The sequence below is a fragment of the Dipodomys ordii genome, unplaced genomic scaffold, assembly GCF_000151885.1.
Source record: "Dipodomys ordii isolate 6190 unplaced genomic scaffold, Dord_2.0 Scaffold48, whole genome shotgun sequence".
In the NCBI taxonomy this organism is placed as follows: Eukaryota; Metazoa; Chordata; class Mammalia; order Rodentia; family Heteromyidae; genus Dipodomys; species Dipodomys ordii.
In genome coordinates this window covers 296,553-322,724 of record NW_012267264.1, presented here as the reverse complement: position 1 = coordinate 322,724, position 26,172 = coordinate 296,553, and the positions used below count along the sequence as shown (strand labels likewise).

Below are 26,172 nucleotides of genomic sequence, written 5' to 3'. Positions count from 1 at the left end.
AATAGATTGGGAAAGGACGAGAAGACCAGTCTGTATCAACTAGTTATTTCTGTTCTGTTCTTTTAGTCATACTTTTAGCCACCATTATACTCTTATCTGTTATGTTTGTTCTCTTTGAGCTAACAAGAGGAGAATGACCACTAAAGACAAAGGAATGAATAAAAGGGCCGCAAGCAATGCTAATTAGAGAAGAAAGTCAACTCAAGGAATATAGGAGAAAGAAAGGGTTTTAGGATGGGGAAACCAGCACCTTCTTGCCAAAATGTGGGAGTCAGCTATTTTTATAACCTTTAATAGTTTTTTCCTTATCCCTTTTATTATAGGATTTCCTGTCTTTGCCTGGAAAGGAGAGTCTGAAGATGACTTTTGGTGGTGCATTGACAGATGTGTGAATGTTGAAGGCTGGCAGCCAAACATGGTAGGTCAGATTTCTGTCAACACCATTCTATCAGAGGCAGGGGTGATGGTAGAAGGAGACTGTAGCCAAGGAGAGGATAACCCAATAACATAAAAGATAAATGGTTCCAATTCCGCTAATCTTGGGTTTCCAATAGAACTCAACTTCAAGAATACTGAACTGCTGGGTATTGGTGGCTTACACCTATAATCCTAATTACTCAGGAGGCTGAGATCTTAGGATCATGGTTTAAAGCCAGCCCAGGCAGAAAAGTCCATGTGAGACTGTTATTTCCAATTAACCACTCAAAAACTGGAAGTGGTGCTATGGCTCAAATAGTAGAGTTCTAGCCTTGAATACGAAGAGGCTCAGGGACGGCGCCTAAGCCCTGAGTTCAAGCCCCACAGCCAACAAAACAAAACAAAAAACCACAAAGAATACTGAATCTCTTATATCTTCAGAAGTGCCTTAACTAGCCAAATATGCTAGCACATGACAATCTGAACACTAAGGAGGCTAAGACAAAAAGATTTTGAGTTTAGAGGGCTGGGAAGTTGGCTCAGTGGTAGAGTGCTTACTTTCCAGGCATGAGACCCTGGGTTCAATTCCTTAGCACCACATAAGCAGAAAAAAGCCAGAAGTGACGCTGTGGCTCAAGTGGTATGGTGCTATCCTTGAGCTGAAGAGCTAAGGGACAGTGCCCAGACCCAGAGTTTAGCCCCTATGACCAAAAAAAAAAAAAAAGATTATGAGTTTAGTACCAACCTGGGTTATATACTGAGTTCTACTCCACCTTTGGTTACATAACAAGACCTTGTCTCCAAAAAAAAAAAAAAAAAATGGAAAAGAAAAAAAGGAAAATGCCTTAATTGTTAGTTTTGTTGTTGGAAGTATTCATTTCACTAGTAATCTTATAATGTTGCTCAAGATTCACATATGACTGATTAAAAGGAGCAAGATTAATGCTTTTCCATCTCTTGTCACTACACATAATCCCCTCCATAACAAACACCAAAGGAAGCCCTTTATTACTAAGAGACTTAGCTTTCTTTCTAGAATACATTTACTAAGTTAACAGAAAATCTGAAAAGCTTCCAAGTTCAAATTTCCTTTCTTCTTTGATTTCCTACCTTTAAAAAATAAACCTGGAGCCAGGTGCTGGTGGCTTATGACTGCAATCCTAGCTACTCAGGAAGCTGAGATCTGAGGATTGTGGTTCAAAGCCAGCCTGAGCCCGAAGGTCCATGAGACTCTGATCTCCAATTAACCACCAGAAAACAGGAAGTGGCGTGTGGCTCAAATAGTAGAGCACTAGTCTTGAGCTGAAGCTCGGGGACAGCACCCAGACCTAGAGTTCAAGCCCCACAACCAACCAAAAAAAAAAAAAAGAACCTGGGGTGACATTGTCCAAAAAGAAATATACTCTTCATTTGACGTATGTAATGGTAACATACGTATGTAACCCCTTTGTATATCACCTTTATAATAATAATTTAAACAAAATTTTTAAAAAGCAGGGTGCTGGTACGCATGGCTGTAAATCCTAGCTCCTCAGCAGGCTGTGATCTAAGGATCATGGTTTGAAGCCAGCCTGGGCAGAAAAGTCTATGAGACTCTTATCTCCAATTAACCACCAGAAAACTGGAAGTAGTGTTGTGGCTTAAAGTGGTAGAGTGCTAGCCTTGAGCAGAAGAGCTCAGGGAAATTGCTCAGGCCCCTGAGTTCAAGCCCACAACAAACCAAAAAAAAATTTTTTTTTTTTTAAGAAATAGAACCAGGTAGTTTTGTGTTTGTTATGCTTGCTTCATTTTTTACTTTATTTTATTTCTGTTTATTTTGGCAGTATTACAGATTGAACTCAAGACTTCATATTTGCTAGGAAAGAACTCTACCACTTGAACCATGTCCCCATTGAGAACTTGTGCTGCCTGGGTCAGCCTTCTACTACCTTGGTAGTAGGTAGTAGAGTTGTTCTTTTGTTTTTTGTTTTTTTTTGTCCATCATGGGGCCTAAACTCTGGGCCTGGGCGCTGTCCCTCAGCTCTTCAGCTCAAGGCTGGCACTCTACCACTTGAGCTATCGCACCACTTCCAACTTTTTCTGCTTATGTGATGCTGAGGAATCGAACCCAGGGCTTCATGCATGCAAGGCAAGCACTCTACCACTGAGCTACCTTCCCAGCCCCATTCAACTTGTTTTTGAGATAGAGTCTCTCTAACTTTTTGTTCAACTAGACTCAAACTGCAATCCTACTTCTCCCAAGTAACTGGGATTATAGACATATCACCATACTTGACCTTTATTTCACTTTTCAGAAAATCACATCTAGAGCTGGAGTATAACTCAGTGGTAGAACACTTACTTAGCATGCATAAATCCTCAGTCTTGAAAACAATAACAAAATAATCATTTTTGCAGGCTTAATATGACATCAGATTCAAGGAACAAAAGGCTACACAAAGTATGAGGCAGTCCTGATTGACAAGTTTTTCTGCACATTAGTAAGAGGAGAAATAAGGGAATCAACTGGAAGAAAAATGACTGCTGATAAAGGTGATAGTGTAGGCCTCAGCTAGTAAACATTAAAGAGGAAGCCTCTTCTGTAGCCTGTGGTCTAGGTCACAGGGTGCCATGTGCTGGTTTGAGAAAGCTAGGTTAAAGCCTTCAGATCCAAGGGGAGGGGAGTGACAGTGACTCCAAGATGAGTCAGTGACAGGATGATGTCTGACTGACAGACAATAAGAAGATATACCAGGGGGGTTCTCCTGGGAATAAAACACTTAATTTTATAGTCAGGAACATGAGGAAGATATAGAATTGTGCCCAGAGAGCTTGTACAAACTGTGGGTTCAGCACAGATTGCAGACAAGGTTAATGAAGAAAATCGGACAAGAACAAAAACAGTTCATACACTCTAAACAGATTCCATACTTTTTTGGATTTCTTCCTTTCCAATCTTAGGAAGATTGTCTGATAACCAAAATTTTCTGTAATAAAATCACCTTGGGGAAATTATGGAGTTAATTCATTAGCTAAATATATGGATAGCAACTACCTTCCTATTTAGATATCACCACTCCCTCCTCCTATGTCAGGAATTGAATCCAGGGCCTCATTGAAGCACTGGACCACTTGAGATAGTCTTGCTAACATTGCTTGGTCTAGCCTGGTATTCAGAATTCCTCTATCACCTCCCCAGTAGCTAGTATTACAGGCATGTGCCACCACACATGGCTAGATACCTTTGTTAATAGGGAAAAGTAAAATGAGACTTAAAACACAGAGTTTCCAATACTTAATTTTTTTGTGTTTTGTTTCTGATCTATTTTATGGTTGAAGATGAACAACGACAAGAAAAAAGCGCATAGATCATGTACATGCAAAAAGGAAGGAAGAAACTCACAGAATACTTTGGTGTGGGTTCTGACCAAAGTGTAGAACAACAATAAGAGCTCTAATGAGAGTCTTAACCTTGGGCTTCTCTTTCAAATAAGATTTGACTGAGTCAAAGAAAATAGATCAATAGTGGAAGCAGAAGAAGAGAAGAGACCAGATAATTATCTGAAGGTTGGGGATTTTGTGTGCCATGATGTCCTGGATGGCATATTTGGTACTTGTAGAAGGAGAAACTGTGAAATGGATGCATAGCATCAGAGGGCAACTTTGTTTTGTGGGGACTTTCCAAAAGAATGGGTGGAACAAGTTGCAAAGTCTTGCAATAACTTCATGAAAGGCTGAAATACCATAGCCCAGTGCCTGATGGCATTCTACACTGGACTTTCTTTAGCTTATTTATAATTCAGAAACTTTCCGCTGCTCAGCAAAGCTCCAGTGGGCACAGCATTGTGTTTATCTTTAATCCCAACCTGAAATAGTGATGAGGCATGCTTGCACACCTACATGCTGCACGGTTCCCTGGTTATTTTTAATTTGGTTTATACAGAGTGTGAGGTTGTGCTAAGCAAAACCCTACAGTGCTGCCTCATATGTCAAGTGGGAGAGTGCATGCACTTTAGGAGAAATAAAAGATTAACAAATACAGCTTAAAGCTATTGTTCTGAGAAAGAGACTAATTCTCTCTCCTTTTATTAAAACTAAGCCTTGACCAAATATACTTCAAGTTCCAAATTTAACCAATAGGAATTGGTTCTATTAAATTTAGGCTTTTTAAAGATTTCTAAGTACATTCAAGAACTAATGGTCTAATCTTAATCTAATTTTTTTTCTTTAAGTCTTTAAATAACCAGTTCCTCAAATATTCCTTCAAGCCAGATGTGGTGGCCTGCTCTTATAATGGCAATACTCAGAAGCAGCTGAGGCAGGAGGACCAAGTTCAAGGCCACCTAGGCTACATAGTGAAATCTTGTCTTGAGTAATTAATTAAACTTTAAAATACTCTGAATCAGGGGGCTGGGAAGGTGACTCAGTGGTAGAGTGCTTGCCTCACATGCATGAGGCCCTGGGTTCGATTCCTCAGCACCACATAAACAGAAAAAGCCAAAGGTGCACTGTAGCTCAAGTGGTAAAATGCTAGCCTTGAGCTAAAGAGCTGAGGGACAGTGCCTAGGCCGAGTTCAAGCTCCACAACCAACAGTAAATAAATAAATAAAATACTCTGAATCAGTAACTGTTTTTTTTTTCATGGATGCACTAAATTTAAAAGTTGACATATTTACTTAAATAAAAAAAAAGATAAATGGTCTGGATTTCTACTGGATTTCAGTACATAAGAAAACCCTCATTGCTCTTACCAAGTATTTGTTTTGTTTTTTTGCCAGTCATGGTGCCTGAACTCTGGGTCTGGGCACTGCTCCTCAGCTCTTCAGCTCAAGGCTAGTGCTCTACCACTTGAGCCACAGCACCACTTCCAGCTTTTTTTGCTTATGTGGTGCTGAGGAATCGAACCCAGGGCCTCATGCATGCAAGGCAAGCACTCTACCACTGAGCCACCTTCCCAGCCCCTTACCAAGTATTTGGATACAGTATAATGTGAAAGAGTCATTTGGTTGTGAGAATGAGGATTAATCTCTTATCCCTCATCTTTTCCTTTGAGTATAATGACTGATTTGGTAGATTATTGTATTAGCTCTGCCTTTAAGTCAGTTCACAAAACCATATGGGAAATTTGAAGTATCTAAGTTGGTGATTAGAAAGTAGAACACAAGACCCAAAAGCACTGAAGCCTAACCTTCAGTAAAATGAATGACATGACTGATGCTTACTGTTTCAGATCTTGGATGATGGAGGAGATCTTACTCACTGGATTTATAAAAAGTATCCCAACATGTTTAAGAAAATCAAGGGCATAGTTGAGGAAAGTGTTACTGGTGTTCATAGGTAAGATTTAACATGGGTATCCTGTCTTTCTTCATGCAGCCTTGACATAGCATCACATTCTGTATATCATATAGGTGACCGGATCTGAGCCTAAACACTTGTTTTTAATTACTAACACAAATAACTGAGCTAAAACATTGAGGGAGTGTCAACTAGGGGAACAAATGGTGTTCTTAGATGTTATAGTTTTTGTAAGCAATGACTGCTTATCATTTTTGGACAAATTGTTTATTCAACAAATATGCATTGAATTTCTATAGGGAGCCAGAAGCTACTGTGGGCACTGGGGACCTAACAGTAGACAAAACAGACCAAATCCTATGCTTTCACAGAACTTACACAATCCCATAGCCAGGATTTAGTGTTCTGTTCACAAATGAGCAGTCATTCCTTAAGTAAAATTGATCAAATTATTTCTATTTGCTGTTACTCACTCTTAAAGAACTGAAAGCATGAAATAATTTTTAGGGAGAAAATTCTGAGTACACTATGACTGTATATGTGTGTGACTGTGGCTGGATATAGCTTGTAGAAACACATTCTCATCATCTACCTTAATAGAGTGAAAACAGTTATGTCTCATGCTCTCATGCCCACCCCGTCAACATATTCTGGGCTTTGATAATAAACCAACAATAGATAGTATTGTCTCATAGTTGTATGTGTCTTTCCTTGTCTCTAGACTTTACCAACTGTCCAAAGCCGGGAAACTATGTGTTCCAGCCATGAATGTCAATGACTCAGTCACCAAGCAGAAATTTGACAACCTCTACTGCTGCAGAGAATCAATTCTTGATGGGTAATGTTCGTTATCTTTGAGATGAACTTGAAGTGTTAAGTCTCTTATTTTTTTTTTAGCTTTAGTTATTTCTGGAAATGATTCATAAGTCACCCCTGGATCTAATACCACATCACTCCCAGTATTTTATAACCCAGAGCTATGTGGCTATCACTATTATAAGAAAATCTACTTCACTTAAGAAATGAGACTTGCTCATAACTATTGATAGAATTTTTACTTTGTGATCTTGTCAGGCCTATTAGTCATCAACTAAAGTCAGTATAAAGATGGTTTGGGAAAAGGTGATCCTGTTTCAAGTTATGTCTCATGTCATATAATTGATTTGTTTTGCTTTGTTTTTTTGGTGCTGGTACTGGGGCTTGAACTCAGAGCCCGAGTGCTGTTCCTTAGCTTTTTCATTCAAGGCTGGCACTCTACTACTTGCACCATTACTCTACCTCCAGCTTTTTGATGATTAATTAGAGATAAGAGTCTCATGATCTTTCCTGCCTGGGCTGGCTTTGAATCTTAATCCTTAGATCTCAGCCTATAGGCAGGAGCCAGTGGTGCCTGGCTCATATTCTTGTGGTGAGTAGAGTTAATTCCTAAGGACATTTTAGTTTTTCAGATCTATAATGATTAAAAGTCTGACAATATATACCAGTGTGTATCAAATACTGAGTTCTTTCATTACTGTTTCCATAGTTGTCATTCCTTCATTGTTGTTAAGAAGGCCCCCTGTGGGATTGGGAAGGTAGCTCAGTGGTAGAATGCATGCCTTGCAAGCACGAGGCCCTGGGTTCGATTCTTCAGCACCACATAAGCAGAAAAAGCTAGAAGTGGCGCTGTGGCTCAAATGGTAGAGCTCTAGCCATGAGCTGAAGAGCTGAGGGACAGTGCCCAGGCCCAGAGTTCAGGCCCCACGACTGGCAAAAAAAAAAAAGAAGGCCCCCTGTGTTAGTTAGCTTTCTGTTACTGTAACAAATATCTGAGATATTAACTTATGAAAAGAAAGGCTGTATTTGGCTCACAGTTTAAGTGGTTTTAGTCTATAGTCAGTTGACCCCATTGCTTTTTAGTCTATGGTAAAGTAGCACATCAGGATGGGGAACATGATGTAGTAAATCTGCTTACCTCATGTCTGGGATATGAAGAGTGAGTCAGAATAAGGGTCTGTCCTACTACTGCCCTCATGCACATGCTACAGGGTCTAGAAGACCTTGCACTGGGGCCCTCCTCTTAAAGTTTCCATTGCCTCCCCATAGAACCAAGTCCCCAGTAGCTTAGGGATTAACCAGATAAATTAGTAGAAAGATTTACAAATATTAGTTAGCATAAATAGTGTCTATAATCCTAGCTACTCAGGAAGCTGAGTTCTGAGAATCTCAGTTTGAAACCAGCCTAATCTATGAGACTCTATATCTCTCCAAAACAAGAGGAAAAAAAAAATCCAGAAGTAAAGGTAGAGGGTCAGTGGTAGAGAGCCAGTCTTGAGTGAAAAAAGCTGAGTAACAGCTAGAGACCCTGAGTTCAAGCCACAGTAGTAACACAAAACAAACAATAAAACTATAAACAGAGAGACTCAATTTAACTTCAGCAAAACAAGATGGTGTTTTGGTTTTTTTTCTGACATAATTATTTGTTTTGTTTATATTCCCTGTAGACTTAAAAGGACAACAGACATGATGTTTGGTGGAAAACAAGTGGTGGTCTGTGGCTATGGAGAGGTAAAGTTTAACTTTTCATTTTTTAGGTGTTTAAGGTGTTGGTTTACATATTCGAAAATTTTCTATAAATACATAAGAGTATATGTACTTTCATGGAGGAAAAATAACTTTAGAAGCCCTCTGGTGAAAGTACAACCTCTCCTTTTTCCTTTACATTTTATTCTTGTTGATTTTCTGACTTGTTCTAGCAGTACTATTTGTGATGCTCTTTTAGCTTATGTTTTGATTATAAATCGTGAGTGTGGGTGTCCTTATACATATGAATGTGCTAAGGAGGGGCCAGGGATTTGTTTATGAACTACATTTATTTGTCTTTTCCTAAGCATGCATCTGCTCAGTGAAGTTTCTCTGAGGGACAGAAAAGTTACACTTTACCAGGAGTTTTTGTTTGTTTTTTGTCAGCCATGGGGCTTGAACTCTGGGCCTGGGTGCTGTCCCTGAGCTCTTCAGCTCAAGGCTAGCACTCTATCACTTGAGCCTCAGCGCCACTTCTGGTTTTCTTGTGGTTAATTGGAGATAAGAGTCTCACAAACTTTCCTGCCTGGGGCTGGCTTTGAACTGCTGTCCTCAGATCTTAGCCTTCGGAGTAGCTAGGATTATAGGCATGAGCCCCCGGCACATGATATTACCCAGAGTTTTAAGAACAACCGGCACCCAGAATCACCAGGAGTTTTAAGAACAGTTTCCTCACTGACTTTGCTTCTTGTATGCTCTCTCCGTGGTCAGGTGGGGAAGGGGTGCTGTGCTGCTCTGAAGGCCATGGGTTCCATTGTGTATGTAACTGAGATCGACCCCATCTGTGCTCTACAAGCCTGGTAAGCTTACAGGAAGACCTGCCTCCTCCCTGATACCACATTCTTGCATACCATCCAAAGACTGGCATGGGTTATGCCACACTGCATCTGAGAAGACCTCTACCCTGAAGAGGCTGCCATAATTCTCAGCTTGTGTCTTTCAAATGCCACAGAGATCTGCTCTCAGAGAAGCTAAAATTTGGAATTACTATACAAATAGTAATTGGGGGTGTTTTGAGTCTCCAAATTTCTACATGTAATACCTGCCATTTTGAAAAGGGAAAGAAAGAAAGATCAGAAGAAGAAAAGGAAGAGTGTTAGGGGTATAGCTAAATGGTAGAGCATATACCAATCCTCAGCATGAAGCAGGAGGAGGAGAAAGGGGAGGAGGGGAAAGGGAAAGTAGGAAGAGGAGGAAGAAGAAAAATATAGGCTGGAGTCCTGTGGTTTCTGATATGTTACATGGAAAAGAACCCTTTTGTTGTGGCCTTATTCCCAAAAATGTACGATTTGAATCTAAACATGAGGAAGCATCAGACAAATTCAAATTAAGGGTAAAATCTGCCAACTTTTTTTGTTTTGCATATTTGAGACAAGGTTTTACTAGGTAGCTCAGACCAGCTCTGAACTTGCACTCTTCTTGCTATAGCCCCTCCAGTTCTGGGATTATAGGCATGCACAATTACACTGATAACTGGCTAAAATCTGCTAAGTCTTGAGTGAAGAATATATAGGGATATGTTTGTATTGTTCTTATGATTTTTAAGTTTCACATGATGCCAGAGATAAAAGTTAAAAAAGAATAGTTCCTGTTTCATTTTTAAAATGTAGATAATCATTCCTCAGAGGGTTGTGAGAGTTAAGTAAGATAATAATGCTTTTTATTATGTATTATTATATATTATGTAATAAATATGTAAAGTTCAGAGCTTCTGTCACAAAATAGATTCTTATTACGTGGTAGCTATTGTTAAAATTATCTTTCCATTCTCAGCAGAATGGAAAATGTCGCTGTTGCTATAAACTACTGCAGTCCACGTGTGTCTGTATCCTATATACACAGTCTTCAAAGCAATCCTCCAAAGGTTCCCCGAAAGAATAAAGATGACTTGAAAGTGTATACTTTCTCCCTGTCTTACCAGTCCTCATACATTTAGCCATAAACACACAGATTTCCGAACAGAATTGCTGGTTTTACCTGAGTCAAGGCTTCATATGAGGGGAACCAACACCCTACTAGTACCCTCAAGTTTCATTACAGAAACCTGAACATCATACTGATTGCACTATGGGTGAGGTTATTACGAACCCATAAATTGAGAACTTATGTGTGTGACTATGTACTATTCTATGTGCTAATAATGAATATGATTAAATTGTTGAGGCTACGGACTGGTGGATCACAACTCTAGTCTTAGTTACTCACAAGGCTGAGATCTGGAAGGATTGCAGTTTTAAGCCAGCCCAGGCAAAAATGTCTGTTAGTCATGACTCATGTAGTAGAGCACCAACCAAACAAGCACAAGGCCCAGATTTCAAGCCTTAAACTAGCACAAAAAAGCTTAATAGATGACTGAGACAAGGCCTTGCTTTTAGGAGAACAGAAATAAATAACCACTGTATAATGTAGTAACCATTGTCTTTGAGGTAAATGGCATATACTTCTATAGGCACACAAAGAAGAAATGTCTTAAAGAACAGAGGTAGACAGAGGTGTTAGTAAAGCTGTCTTAAAACTTCTACAAATGTTTCCTTAGTTTAAAAGTGTGTGCCAGGTGCAAGTAACAAGTGCAGAATCTCCAAAGAGGCTAGCACACATATTTAAGAAGCTGCAAATATTTGAATGTTGCTGGCAGATAGGATAGATTTGGGACTATAATATTTGAGGCCAGGCACCAGTGGCTCACGCCTGTAATCCTGGCTACTCAAGAGGCTGAGATCTAAGAATCATGGTTCAAAACCAGCCCAGGCAGGAAAGTCTGTGAGACTCTTACCTCCAATAAACCACTAGAAAACTAGAAATGGAGCTGTGGGTAAAGCTGTAGAGCTCTAGCCTTGAGCTGAAGAGCCCAGGAATGGCACCCAAGCCCAGAGTTCAAGCCCCATGACCAACAAAAAAAATATATTAGAATTAGGAATCATTTGCAAATATAAGTATTTAGGTCTTACACCAAAGACAGGCAATCTCACAGAGGATGGAACTGATAGTTCCCATTGAATTTAGAGAAATCATTTCAAAAAATTATTTTGAAAGATATAAACCTAGAGGTAAATGAAATTGGGACAAAAGTTACTGAAGTAATCTAGCTAACAATAATACCCCAACTTAGCCGGGCGCTGGTGGCTCACGCCTGTAATCCTAACTACTCAGGAGGCTGAGATCTGAGGATCGCGGTTCAAAGCCAGCCCGGGCAGGAGAGACTGTGAGACTCCTATCTCCAATAAACCACCAGAAAACCGGAAGTGGCACTGTAGCTCAAGTGGTAGAGCGCTCGCCTTGAGCTGAAGAGCTGAGGGGCAGCGCCCAGGCCCAGAGTTCAAGCCCCACGACCGACAAAAAAATAATAATAATAATAATAATACCCCAACTTATACAAGGCCAGCTATATAGAGAAGGGACCCATTGAAGCAATTTTTAAGGAATTAAGAAAGTAGAATTTTGTTAAATGTCAACTCCTTTGCATAACTACTTAAAAGCTTGAATTCTGGGCCTGGGCGCTGTCCCTGAGCTCTTCAGCTCAAGGCTAGCACTCTACCACTTGCGGTTTTTTGGTGATATATTGGAGATAAGAGTCTCACGTAGTTTCCTGTCCGGGCTGGCTTTGAACTAGGATCCTCAGATCTCAGCCTCCTGAGTAGCTAGGATTATAGGTGTGAGCCACCAGTACCTGGCAAAAATAGTTTAAAAAAAGAAAGAAAGAAAGAAAATTGATAATCAAGGTTAGAATGTGAATGTATTGAAAGACTAGATGAGAGTCTAGGGAAGAACCCTACAGAGTAAAGTAGGAAAGGGCTGGGGATACACTCAGTGGTAGTATACTTGCCTGGCATGCACAAGGTCCTGGGTTTGACCTCTAGCACCACTAGAGCAGTTTGAGAAAAATCAGGAGAAAAATGTTATCATGAAGCTCAAATATACATTTTGAAAAACAATGTTTAATGTAACAGAAGTCAAGTCATTTAAGAGTTTAAGAAAGATCTTTTGCTCTGACATTCAGGAGTTACAGTAGTGATTTTAGGAGTGCAGACCCAATGGCTAAGTGGCACTTTTTAGAAACTTGTTTGGTAAATCATATGGTAACTTTGGTTCCCTAGAATGAGTAAGAAACACGTTCCAATGATATGAAGGAACCCTTCATTTCTCTCATATGAAACTAAGGAAATGGTTTCACTAATACAAAAAACTGAGCTATCTCAATCACTCTATACTAGAGAAACTTGGTAGTAGCTTTTGACGTTCCGTAGCAAAAGACTCTCCACATGCCTCTTTATTGTACTACATATTTCTTTATGATTGTGTTTTATTTCTACAGTATGGATGGATTTCGACTGGTGAAATTAAATGAGGTTATTCGACAAGTGGACATAGTGATTACCTGTACAGGTATGCTTGTGTCATTAAATGGGATGGCATTTGCAAATGATTTCATGGAATGTGATAGTGAGACTTTACATTGCTGTGACAAAATATCTTACAAGTGACTTAAGGAAGGAAAGATTTGTTTTGCTCGCAGTTTCTGATACTTCAGTCCATCATGGTTAGAAAACTTTGCAGAGCAAAGTGGCTCACACATCCTGGCAGCCAGGAAACACAAGAGGCAAGCCTGAAGAGTCAGCTTTCTCTTTTACTCTGTCTGGGCCTTTAGCATATAAGGTGTTTCTGCCCATATTCAAGGATAGTTTTCTCCGCAGTAATCTTTTTTTCTTTTTGTGTGTGTGCGTGCTCCTGAGACTTGAACTCAAGGCCTAGGCACTGTCCCGGAACTTTTTTGCTCAAGGTTAGCACTCTACAACATGAACCACAGATCTACTTTTTTTTATTATTAATTAGAGATAAGAGTTTCATGGACTTTCCTGACTGGGCTGGCTTTGAACTGTGATCCTGAGTGGCTAGGATTATAGGTGTGAGCTACTGGTGCCTGATACAAAAGGCGAAATAGTGTAGTGTATCTATTTCTTTTGTTGCTATGCTTAACCTTAAGCATACACACACACACACACACACACACACACAAACACACTTATTTATTATTTTTTGTCGATCATGGGCTTGAATTCTGGGCCTGAATGCTGTCCTTCAGCTCTTCAGCTCAAGGCTGGCACTCTACCACTTGAGCCACTGCTCCACTTCCAGTTTTCTGAGTGGTTTATTGGAGATAAGAGTCTCATGGATCTCAGCTCTTGAGTAGCTAGGATTGCAGGTGTGAGCCACTGGTGCCCAGCTTAACCTTAAGCATATCTAAGCATACTTACAGCTAAGTAAATGGTTGCCTGACTCAAGGTCACAAAGATCTACTCCAGTATTCTTTTAAGAGCTCTATAGTTTTAATTCTTATAGCTAGGTGTATGACCTATTTGGAGCTTATTTTATATATATTGTATGAGGTAGAGGGTCCAATGTCATTCCTTTACATGTGGCTGTCTTTTTTTAAGGTAATAAGAATGTGGTAACCAGGGAGCACTTGGACCGAATGAAGAATAGCTGCATTGTTTGTAATATGGGACATTCCAACACGGAGATCGACGTGGTAAGATCATTATTGGTCATTATTGGGACATTTTCAATGTTTTTTTCTCTCCTTTGCAAGAAAAAAACAAAAACAAAAAACTGATTAAGGTCATCAGCCATCCTAAACATGACTGTCCTAGCACAGTTGATCACATATAGTATACTTTAGTGTATCTCAGTTTAAATCATTTCAAAGGAAGTGGCGCTGTAGCTCAAGTGGTAGAGCGCTCGCCTTGAGCTGAAGAGCTGAAGGACAGTGCCCAGGCCCAGAATTCAAGCCCCACGACCGACAAAAAAAAAAAAAATCATTTCAAAGATTGTCTTAACATAGTACCAACTTGCTTAGCATAGACCAGACCCTAGGTTTGAGCCCCCACTTCCCACAAAACAAAACAAATCAAATGATTGCTTTCTTTCACTCATAGTTGATACTTATACTACAAGTTATTATCTCCTTCTGTTTAGAATTGAGAGCTAAACTAAAAACCACAAGATATAATGAACATGAGTCAGAATAGCAGTCAGTATTATGAGAATATTTGAATTTACATAAAGATGAGATAAATAGGTTAGTCCATGGAAAAAGTCAAGGGAGAAAGATATGTGAGCTAGGACAACTAATACAGTTGTCCAAGAATGTGTCTATCAAATACTATGGTTTCTTCTTTCCTATTTCTCTTTTATTGAACTTGATCTCCCTAAATGTATTTTCCAAACCATAGTAGTTGGGTCTGTAGGTATCACAAATCAATCCAGTGGCAAGTGTTATTTATATCTTTTCAGTCATACCAAGTATCTCTCAGTATGACTTGGTCTCTGACTTTAAGTTTTTGTGATGATTTTATGGTACAGTTGTCTTCCTCTCTGGGTAACTGGCTGAACTATAGCATGATTTCCTCTTCACTGAGGACTGCTCTGATTGAGCTTCAGCATTGCCAGATAAGGATCAGTTGACATATTGACAGTAGAGTTCAATAAAGGGCACCAGGCACTGGGTTATGACTTTAAATAGAAGGATCAAGCTGTGAGCCTCATTAGGAAAGTAATGTTTGAGCAAACTTGGAGGAGTTAGCAGTGGAGATTTTTAGGTGAGGGACATTTTAAGCAGAGAAACAGCCAGTACACATGAAATGAAGGGTACACATGTCCTGAAGCAAGAAAATGCTTTTTCTGTTTAAGGAAAAAATAGGCCAGTGTAGAGCTTAGGATGGATAAGAATGAAAGATGAGGCCAGAAAGATAATAGGCCGGGTCTTGTAAGACCTCTCAGCCTGCCCAAAGAACTCCTCATAACATTCTGAGAGAAACAGAGTGCTGTTGTAAGGGTTGTACCACTCTGATTTCAATTTGGTTGTTTGGCTGGTTGGTTGGTTTTCCAACAGGGTCTTGCTGAGGCTGGCCTTGAACTCAGATATATCCTATCTCAGCCTCCAAAGTGCTGGGATAATAGGTGTATACCCCTATGCCCAACTGTTAGTTTTAATAAGATGATTTATTCTAAAAGGATCACACTGGCTGATACGTTGAGATTAGACCTATTTTTTCAGGTATTTCTAGGTACATGCCCCTATTTGCTGGGACAGGAGCCAAGGGCTATCTCTCACTTCTCTCTGAATTCTTCATGGCAGAGGGTATATGGCTAAATGAAATTAAATTAAAGGGAGATACTTAGAGGTCTTTTGAAAAGTTAAATTTTCAGTCTTTGGTGATAGTGTCACAGTGTTAAAGTCAACTGAAACTTACGGAAATAGCAAACTGATCATTGAACCGGAATTTTCTTTCACCATTTTGCAAATACATGCTGAATAGTTGATCGGTTCCTGCTAAATACTAATTGGCTGAAGAAATAGCAGTGAACAACATTCTGCCTCCCACAAAGTTTGTATTCTAGTGTGGGAAACAGATAATAAATGTTGTCAGTGTATCATATTGAAGAATAAAAGCAAGGTGAGAATGTCGAGGATACTATTTTAGTTAGAGTGGTCAAGGAAGATATCTTTGAGGACATAGCTTTTGGAGAAACAACTGAATGAGACAAAAGAGCAAGTCATGTGAGCATTCTCTTCAGAAAGAGTGATGAACTTGGTGTAGCTCAGTGGTAACAGCAAATGTAAGGCCCTGGGTTTGATTCCCAGCATCAGATAAAAAAATAAAAATAAATAAAAATTTAAAAACCCAGAGAATTGTGAGTAAAAGACCCTAGGATAGAAACCTGCTTGAGGTGTTTGAAAAACAGAAAAGAAGCCATAGTGGCAGGAACAGAATGGCTAAGGAGATGAGATGAGAGACCACTGAAGGAGGTGGTAAGCTATGTGGAGCTTTGCAGGCTATGATAAGGACTTGGAAATTTGGTCTTAGTAGGACTAAAGTCATTCGATGGTTATGAACAAATGACTGACGAAATATATATGACTTAAAGTTTGTAAAAAAAAAAATTACAGCTGGGTACTGGTGGCTTACACCTAATCCTAGCTACTCAGGAAGCTGAGATCTGAGGATTGTGGTTCATAGCCAGCCCAGGCAGGAAAGTCTGTGAGTCTCTAATCTCCAGTAAGCTACTTAGAAAAAGCCAGAAATGGCACTGTGGCTCAAGTGGTAGAGTGCCACCCGTAAGCACAAAGAAGCTTGGGAGGCAGTGCCTAGGCCCAGAAGCTCAAGCCTCTCCCCCCCCCCCCCAGGGCTTGGCAGAAAAAATTAGTCTGACTTGTGTATAAAGAAAACAGTTCTGGAGCTTAAAGAGGAATAGATACATCAAGAAGCTGTCAGTATTACCCAGGACAAAGAAAGTGCCTGGTCTTAGATGGATCAGCAGAGGAGGTTATAAGAAGTAATACAATGTGACCAAAGTGATTTGCTTAAATGAACTGGATTCATGGTATAGGAAAAGAGAGGAAATTCAGTATATATTAGCTTTAGTGATACTGTGTGGGAAAATGATTCAGTATTTATCTGGACATTTTCAATAATCAAAAAATTTAGGGTTTTCAATAAAATTCAACAAAAAAAAATTCCTGAGAGGGAAAACTGTCATGGCGCACATTGAAATAAATGCTGATAATGAAAAAAAATTAGTTTGTGTAAGGATTTATCATTTTATCTAGTCCATGATACACTACCTGCTAATTTTTAGGAGAAATACTTCATGAAAAGAGCCATTTAGAAAGCTGCATTTTTTTCTGAGAAATATTAGCACTGTGAATACCCAGGGAACCTGAGTTTCACTGCCTTTTATCTCTTGTTACATGCTTTCTTTCCTGCATAGAAGACTTGTGGGATTATGAGTACCTCAGTTCATTTTAGTAAGCCATTGTACTTTAAAAGTTTCTAGCCAGAGAATGATTTTGGCTATTGGTTCTATGAACCACAGATATGCTACCTGAAAAAAAAAAAAAACTGTGTCCTGTTGATACTCATATAAAATCAATTTTGCAAGCATAATAACTGGCCAACTTACAGTGCAATACACACCTGGTCTGGGACTATAGTCTGCCTAGGAAAACCTTTACCTGGTAGAATGCTTAATGATTATAATTCCACAGCATTCTATTTTGGCATAGTAGTACTGGTGCTAGGGGTTTAAACCCAGGGCCTCATACATGCTAAGCATATGCCCTGCCACTGAGCTATACCACCATCCCCCAGTTGCCAGCCATCGGATACGACATATTTCTTTCTCATAATCAGGTAATCATTGCAACTCCCTAGACAGAGATAAATTAACCAGGTTTTTTTTTCAACTCCCTTTTCTCACTGACCTTCAAGATTTCTTACCTACCATTCAAGAGCACAGGTAAACTCTCTGTACTCATCATTGATCTTTTCTTATGTTTCTTGATTCCACTATATCTTTCTTCTGAAAGATTGCTTCCTAAGACAGGAGATTGATCATCATGTTGTCAGCTCTTTGCTCCCAGTCACCAAGATTGCTTGTGCTCTGGAAGATAAGGGTATGAAACATTTAAAAACCTGAAGCAGTTGGTAAACCCAGTTCAAAAAAACTGCAGTGTTGCCAGGGAGTGACTATTTCCCTCTGTGTCCTATTGCCAAAGGCTAAAGGATTTACCTGTGTCTTTATCTTCCCCAAATAGTCCATTTGCTTAAATCCCTTTTTAATTCTATTCACTGTGTTTATTTATAAGGGGGTTATTCCCCCTCTCCTTTAGTGATGGTGGAAATCAAATCCAGAATCTTGTATATGCTAGGACAGTGTTGTACATTCTGCATCCCAAGACTCTACTTATTTTGTTAAAAGTTGCATAGCAAGTCTGGAGCCAGTGGCTCATGCTTATAATTCTAGCTACTCAGGAAATTGATATCTAAGGATTAAGATTTGAAGCCAGCCTGGGCAGAAAAGTGTCCATGAGACCAATTAATCACCAAAAAAATAAGACATGAAAGTATGGCTTAAATGGTAGAGCAACAGGCTTGAGCAAAAAAGATAAGCAAAAGCATAAGACCTGAGTTCAAGTTTCAGTACCTGTTTAAAAAAAAGTTGTATAATAATCCATGATATTGAGCTATTCTGATTTATATACCATTTCCTTATCAAATTATACTTTTGTTATTATAAATAGTGCTAGAGTGAACATGTATGAGCACTTACATTTCTGAACTTTAAGAAGCATTTCTATAGGAGTTCTAGAAGTAAAATTAATTGGTCAAAGACTAAGTTCCTTTAAAAAAAATTGGGGGGCATGGTACCAGTCCTGGAGCTTGAACTTTGGACCTTGGTACTGTTCCTGATCTCTTTTTGCTCAAGGCTAATACTCCACCAGTTGAACCACATTTCCACTTCTGGCTTCTTGTTAGTTAATTGGAAATGGAAGTCTCATGGACTTTCCTGCCTGGGCTGGCTTTGAGCCATGATCATCAGATCTCAGCCCTCCTTAGTAGATAGGATTACAGATGTGAGCCACCAGCACCCAGCCCATTAAGAAAATTTACTATGTACTGCCAAATAGCTCTCTTGAAAGACTGAACCACTACATAAAAGTGTTAGCTGAGCATCAGTGGCTTATGCCTGTAATCCTACCCACAATAGGAAGCCTGAAATAGGTAGATCAAGGTCTAGGTACATGCCCAAATAGAACTGAGAACCTATCTTTAAGTACAGGGCTGGCAAAATGGCTCAGTGGTAGAATGCTTGCCTTGCATGCATGAGGCCCTGGGTTCGATTCCTCAACACCACATAAGCAGAAAAAGCCAGAAGTCGCACTGTGGCTCAAATGGTACAGTGCTAGCCTTGAGCTGAGGAGCTCAAGGTCAGCACCTTCAGGCTCCATGACCGACCAAAAAAATAAAAATAAAAAAAAATAAATAACCTAGGAGAAGGATTGGGATTGGGGGAGAGGGGGGAGGCTGGGAAGGGATGTGAAGGGTAAACCAAAGGAGGAGGCTGCAATGCTTAGTAAGAAATGTACGCATTATCCTGCCCATGTAATTGTAACCCCTCTGTACAGTATGTTCACAAATAAAATTAAATTAAATTAAAAAAAATATAAAATAAATAGCCAGTACAAGAAAGCACTAGAGGCTGGGTTCTGCGTGTCTAGCAGGCAGTATGAGGCTGTGGGTTCAAACTCCTATAACCAAATACAAAAGAAAAAGAAATTTTGTTTCTTATCTACATAACATAGAAAAGATCCAGAATATGAACACAGTTCTGAATACACTGATGTATAATTATATGTCTGTCTTTATACTCATTACTTTCTCAGGGATTATGAATTTCTAAACAGTAATTGAATACCCCATTGTATGTTTAGATAGAACTTGGGGGTACAAAAAGGAAAAGAAAATCCTGTTCCTTTCCTCTAATAGAGGAATCCACAATCTTTATCTATATTCATATCCTTTACTATGATGCCTAGACTATGGTATGTAATGCTATTATATACTAAAAGTATTTGATTTCTTTAAATTTTAATCAAGTAGCCAGTGGTCAGTTTTGGAATATGACAGTCATAGCTTATTGGAAGAAGAAAAGGAAATAGTTGTCTACACCCTGTGACTGTTACTTGATTGTTGCTGTTAATAAACTTAACATTTTTTTTCTCTTGTCCTCTGAATGTACAATATACAGAAATGGAAGGAGGGTGAGCCATTGGGAGCTTTATTCTGTCATTAAGCATTCCTTTCAAGGCTACCTCACGTTTGCACTTAGGTCACAAAGCTTCAGTAACTTTAGAGTAAACCACCATTATTGAAAAGGTGGCACGTGGAACATTGGGACCTGCGGGCTGAACCTTGGGGCCCAGCATGCTGTGTTTAGGACATGCAGCCTTCGCCAGCTAATCTCACTTAGCTCTGATCCTGTTTTCTGTGTCTCTTTAGCACTTACATACTCAGTTTGCACTACATTAGTTTGCACTGGTTGCATGTTGCTTTGTAAGTATTTTTCTCTCACATATGTATTGTTTTGTGTCCCCAACTAAAGTGTGAGCCTTTTGAAAGCAGAAACCATGCCTTTGGTTTCTTGTGTATTTCTCATAGCACCTTTTACTGTGCTCAGCAGAGAGTGGGCGGACAGTATATGTTGTGGAATGACATCCCGAGTGATCCCTCCCTGGCTGGGCCTAAGATTAAATCCCCTGAAATGGAACAGTCCTAACCAACTCAGGACAGGTATTCTCCATCTGGCATGTTGGTTGCTCCTTTCGACTTGCTATTTGAAATGGCTCCCTTCGACACCTTTCTGCCCCTGATTTGGGACATGCCATGCTAATGATGTTCTTGATATGTGTGTTCCAGGCAAGTCTGCGGACACCAGAACTGACCTGGGAGCGAGTGAGGTCCCAAGTTGACCATGTGATATGGCCTGATGGCAAAAGGATAGTATTGTTGGCAGAGGTAAGGCTGAGGCTGGCCAGAGAGACTCACACAGGAGAGACTGCAGCACCCAGCTCCTCTCCTCATGTTCTCTTATTCTTGCAAGTGTTACTCTTATGCATAACTTTTAACTGCTTACCCGTGAATTTTTACTTCTAACTGTGAAAGGTTGTTTCATTCAGCAATTAAGAAACTATTTTTGTTCCCCACTTTTCACCAATTATCCTGTCTCTCTATGTCACTCTTCAGGTTGAATCAGATAATGACTTATTACTGTAGAAAGAATTAACAGATAAAACCAGTACCACTTTGAGGGATGCTTTCAAAGAGATAATGTGATTTGTGAGATGATTTAATCAGTAAGCACAAAGTGTAGTTATTCTGTAACTCAGACCTATCTGGAGCAAGCTCTGGAAAAGCCACATCTTTGATGATAGAGTCCTTATTACTTCATGCCCACTCCCCTGAAGTGAGCCAGATGTGTAGTATAAATTGGTTACTTGATTGAGAATGCCCATTCTGGCTTCTTCTAGCTCATGCTTATTCTACATTTTTTCCTTGTATCCATTTATACCAGTTTTTGACCCATGCCTCTTCCCCAGTCTTAGATTCCTTATTACTATAATGCACCCTGTTCTTACTATGAACTGAGGGCCAGGTTCCAAAATAACAATGGCAATAATAATAATAATTCTCCTGGGTTTCGATTTTCAATCAGTTTTCTTGTCTTTTTTTTTTTTTTTTGTCAGTCGTGGGGCTTGAACTCTGGGCATAGGCACTGTCCCTCAGCTCTTCAGCTCAAGGCAAGTGCTCTACCACTTGAGCCACAGTGCCACTTCCAGTTTTCTACTGGTTTATTGGAGATAAAAGTCTCACGGACTTTCCTGCCAGGGCTGGCTTTGAACCTTGATCCTCATATCTCAGCCTCCTGAGTAGCTAGGATTATAGGTGTGAGCCACTGGTACCCTCAGATCTCAGCCTCCTAAGTAGATAGGATTCAGGTGTGAGCCACCACCTGGCAGTTTTCTTGTCTTTTTTACATTGAAAAACTGAATGTTAGCTGGGCACTAGTGGCTTACACCTATAATCCTAGCTACTCATAAGACTGAGATCTGAGGATCATAGTTTGAAGCCAGCCCAGGCAGAAAAAGTCTGTGAGATTCTTATCTCCAATAAACCACCAGAAAATCAGAAGTGACACTATGGCTCAAGTAGAGCCACACTTGCCTTGAGCTGAAAAGCTGAGGGACAGCGCCCAGGCCCAGAGTTCAAGCCCCATGACCGACCAAAAAAAAAAAAAAAAATTCCCAGCACTTTCAGTGGTTTTCACTTAAAGGTTAGTTAATTCTAAAGAAGACATACAAATGGCCAACCTATAGGTAAAGAAAATATTCAACATCGCTAATTATCAGGAAAATGGAAATTAAACCACAATGAGATATCACTCATTCTAGTAAAAATGAGTACTATCAAAAGACAAAAGATGGGTTGGAGGCATGGCTCAATTGTTAGAGTTCTAGTCAATGAGTGAAAGTGACAGGTACCAAGTCCAAGTCCTGGTCTCAGGCCCCCAAAAAAAAGAACAGAAAAAGACCAAAGATAACAAGTACTATTAAGTATATAGAGGGCAGGAGCCCTTGTATCTTGGTGGGATTTAAATTAATATAGCCATTATGAAAAACTGTTCATCAAAAAATTAAAAGCAACTGCCACGTGATCAGCATTCCCACTCATGAGTATATATCCAAAGAAAATCAAATCAGTATTAGAAAAAGTATTCGTATTCCCTTGTTTATTGCAGTGCTATTCACAAAAGCCAAAAAATTGAACCAACTTAAGTAGCCTTTAGCTGATAAATGTACAAAGAAAATGTGGTACACATACATAACAGAATGTTACTTAGCCACAAAAAAATGAAATACTTTAATTTGCAACAACACAGATGGAACTGGAGATCATTATGTTAAGTGAAATTAAGCCAGGCACAAAAGGACAAGAAGTGTGTTACTTATATGTGGAATCTAAAAAAAATCAACCTCTTGGAAGTTGAGAGTGGAAATCAGTGGTGTTCACTAGAGGCCAAGACTAGTGAGGTAAAGAAGAGAAGTGTAAGAGCTTCATCAGGGGCTGGGAAGGTGGCTCAGTGGTAGAGCACTTGCCTTGCATGCCTGAGGCCCTGGGTTCGACTCCTCAGCACCACATAAGTAGAAAAAAAAAGCCAGAAGTGGTGCTGAGGCTCAAGTGGTAGAGTGCTAGCCTTGAGCTGAAGAGCTGAGGGACAATGCCCAGGCCCAGAGTTCAGGCCCCACAACTGAACCCAAAAAAAAAAAAAAAGAGCTTCATCAGTGGATACTAAAGGTACTCAGGAACAAGAAATTTGAGTATATTATTGTATAATACAGTGACTACAGATAACAGTTAAGTTCTGGATTTTGAATAAAGAAATCATAAATGTTGGAGGAAACAGATGGGTTTGTTTTTACCATATTTTTAGAAATACTTAATTATCTTAAAGTGATTGTACAAAGGAGTTAACCTTCAACAAATCAGTTTATGAGTACAGTGCATCTTGATCAGTGTCACCCCTTTCAACATCCTCACCCATCTCTCCCAACCCACTCTTAATTTTGTAGGATGTATATTGAATTTTGATGGCATTCTCCCCATTTCTCTTTATTCATCTGCCCCTCCCCTTGATCCTTCCCCACCATTTTCAAGTACCTGTTCCTTGGTATTTATTTTGTTGAACTATGATTTTTCCTTTCTAAGGAATTAGACTTTTTTAGTTCTCCCTTGAATCTATCATATTTCTGTTAATACATTGTATACACTCGCCTACCATCCAGGGTATTTACCTAAATTTTTTGTTTTTTTTTGGTCTGTTGTGGGGCTTGAACTCTGGGCTTGGGCGCTGTCCCTGTGCTCTTCAGCTCAAGGCGAGTGCTCTACCACTTGAGCTACAGCGCCACTTCCGGTTTTCTAATGGTTTATTGGAGATAAGAGTCTCACAGACTTTCCTGCCCGGGCTGGCTTTGAACCATGATCCTCAGATCTCAGCCTCCTGAGTAGCTAGGATTACAGGCATGAGCCACCAACGCCCGGCTATTTTACCTTAATATTTATATACTAATTCTTAGCTTTCACATAACAGAGGAAACATGCAGTCTTTGTCTCTCTCTGAGCCTAACTTCACTTTTTTTGGGAGGGGGGGTGGCGTCCAGGCGTGGGGCCTGAACTCTGGGCCTGGGCGCTGTCTCTTAGCTCTTCAGCTCAAGGCTAGTGCTCTACCACTTGAGCCACAGCACCACTTTCAGCTTTTTTTTTCTGCTTATGTGGTGCTCAAGAATCGAACCCAGGGCCTCATGTATGCAAGGCAAGCGCTCTACCACTGAGCACTTTCCCAGCCCCTAACTTCACTTTTAACATAATTTTTCACTTTTAACATAATTTTTCCCTCAGGTCCTTCCATTTCTTTGCAAGTGATGCAATATCATTCTAATGGACGAATAAAATTCCATTATGTATATATACCATGTAGTCTTTTTTTTTTTTTTGCCAGTCCTGGGGCTTGAACTCAGAGCCTAGGCACTGTCCCTGAGCTTGCTTTTGCTCAAGGCTAGCATTCTACCACTTAAGCCACACCACCACTTCCCGCTTTTTCTGTTTATGTGGTACTGAGGAATCAAACCCAGGGCTTCATTCATGCTAGGCAAGCACTCTACCACTAAGCCACTATCTTTTCTTTCTTCCTTCCTTTCTTTTCTCTTTCTTATTTTCTTTCTTTCTCCCTTTCTTTCTTACTTTTTTCTCTCTCCTTCCTTCTTTCATTCATTCATTCATTCATTTTTGGTACCAGTCCTGGGGCTTGAACTTAAGGCCCAAGGCCTGGCTGCTGTCTCTTGAGCTTTTTTACTCAAGGCTAGAGCATTGAGCCACAGCTCCACTTCTGGCTTTTTGGTGGTAATTTCCTGCGCAGGCTGACTTCCAAACACAATCCTTACATCAGCCTCCTGAGTTAGGATTGTGAGTCACAGAAATCTGGTATACCATGTTCTCTTGATCTGTTAATCCACTGAGGGGCATCTAGGTTAATTCCATACCTTGGCTATAGTGAATAGTGCTGCTATGAGCATGGTTGTGCTGGTGGCTTTACTGTGTTCTAGTGTTTACTTTCCTTTTTTTTTTTCCCCTAAGTCAGTCTTGCTGGGTAGCCCAGGCTGGCCTCAAACTTACAGTCTTCCCGCCTTAGCATGCACTGAAATATTACATGACACAATTTTTGTTTTTATGTATTAGTTAAAAATAAATCTTAGACAAAAGTAAAAAAAAAAATAAGCTGTGTGGCCAGGTGCCGGTGGCTCACACTTGTAATTCTAGCTACTCAGGAGGCTGAGATGTGAGGATCATGGTTCAAAAGAAGCCCAGGCTAGAAAACCCATGAGACTCTTTTTTTTTTTTTTTTTCGGTTGTGGGGCTTGAACTCTGGGCCTGGGCGCTGTCCCTCAGCTCTTCAGCTCAAGGCAAGCGCTCTACCACTTGAGCTACAGTGCCACTTCTGGTTTTCTGGTGGTTTATTGGCGATAGGAGTCTCACGGTCTCAACTGCCCGGACTGGCTTTGAACCGCGATCCTCAGATCTCAGCCTCCTGAGTAGCTAGGATTACAGGCGTGAGCCACCAGCGCCTGGCTCCCATGAGACTCTTATCTCCAATTAACCACCAGAAAACAGAAAGCAACGCTGTGGCTCAAGTGGTAGAGTGCTCACCTTGAGCTGAAGAGCTGAGGGACAGCACCCAGGGCCAGAGTTCATACTCTACAACCGACCTCCCCCCCAAAAAAATCTATGTGCTCATGGTGGGCCGCACCTGTAATCCTAACGATTCAGGAGGCTAAGATCTGAGGATTGAGGTGCAAAATGAGCCTTGGGCAGGAAAGTTGATAAGACAAAAAGCTGGAAGTGGAACTGTGGCTCAAGTGGTAGAGTGCTAACCTTGAGCAAAAAAAAACTCAGAGATAGTGTCCAAGCCCTGAGTTCAAAAGCTCCAGGACACACACACACACATGAATGTGCTAAATGTAAGTCATATTTATTGAACATCTTAGCAATGTTACTTGCTGATGGTTTTGAAAATGGCAGCCATGGTCTCTCTCATTCACCAAAGTCCTGGCAAATGTCCTAATCCTTTTGTATCTTAATCTTTAATCACTAGGGCCGTCTGCTGAACCTAAGTTGCTCCACAGTGCCTACATTTGTGCTTTCAATCACTGCTACTACTCAGGTAAGCCCTCCAGAGTGGTCTTGTCAGGGTCCTCACCAGTAGGGTGCCCCTTGACAGGGTAGGGCTGCTGTGAACGGTGTATCAGCATCCATGTCTTTGCTTTTCTAGGCTCTCGCCTTGATAGAACTTTACAATGCTCCTGAGGGTCGCTATAAACAGGATGTCTACCTGTTGCCCAAGAAAATGGGTAAGCCCATTGTTCTTCCTTCCCCATTCTTACCAAAGTAGTTCATATTAGGCTGGAAGCTGGAAGGCATTAACGTCTCAGAAATAGAAAAAGAGAAATATCCTTATCTTATAAAG

The 26,172-nt window shown here is 40.1% G+C and overlaps 1 protein-coding gene across 1 annotated transcript in view; it reads left to right on the top strand.

Annotated features, from left to right (window-relative positions):
* Nucleotides 1-26,172, top strand: part of Ahcyl2 (adenosylhomocysteinase-like 2) — a 38,388-nt gene that overhangs the window by 9,020 nt on the left and 3,196 nt on the right. Inside the window, exons 4-13 of the mRNA XM_013020037.1 lie at nt 324-418; nt 5,627-5,733; nt 6,416-6,532; nt 8,178-8,241; nt 8,968-9,056; nt 12,569-12,639; nt 13,689-13,783; nt 20,514-20,612; nt 25,801-25,869; nt 25,978-26,056. Coding sequence (XP_012875491.1) covers nt 324-418; nt 5,627-5,733; nt 6,416-6,532; nt 8,178-8,241; nt 8,968-9,056; nt 12,569-12,639; nt 13,689-13,783; nt 20,514-20,612; nt 25,801-25,869; nt 25,978-26,056 — 885 coding nt within the window. The remainder of the gene's footprint in view (nt 1-323; nt 419-5,626; nt 5,734-6,415; nt 6,533-8,177; nt 8,242-8,967; nt 9,057-12,568; nt 12,640-13,688; nt 13,784-20,513; nt 20,613-25,800; nt 25,870-25,977; nt 26,057-26,172) is intronic.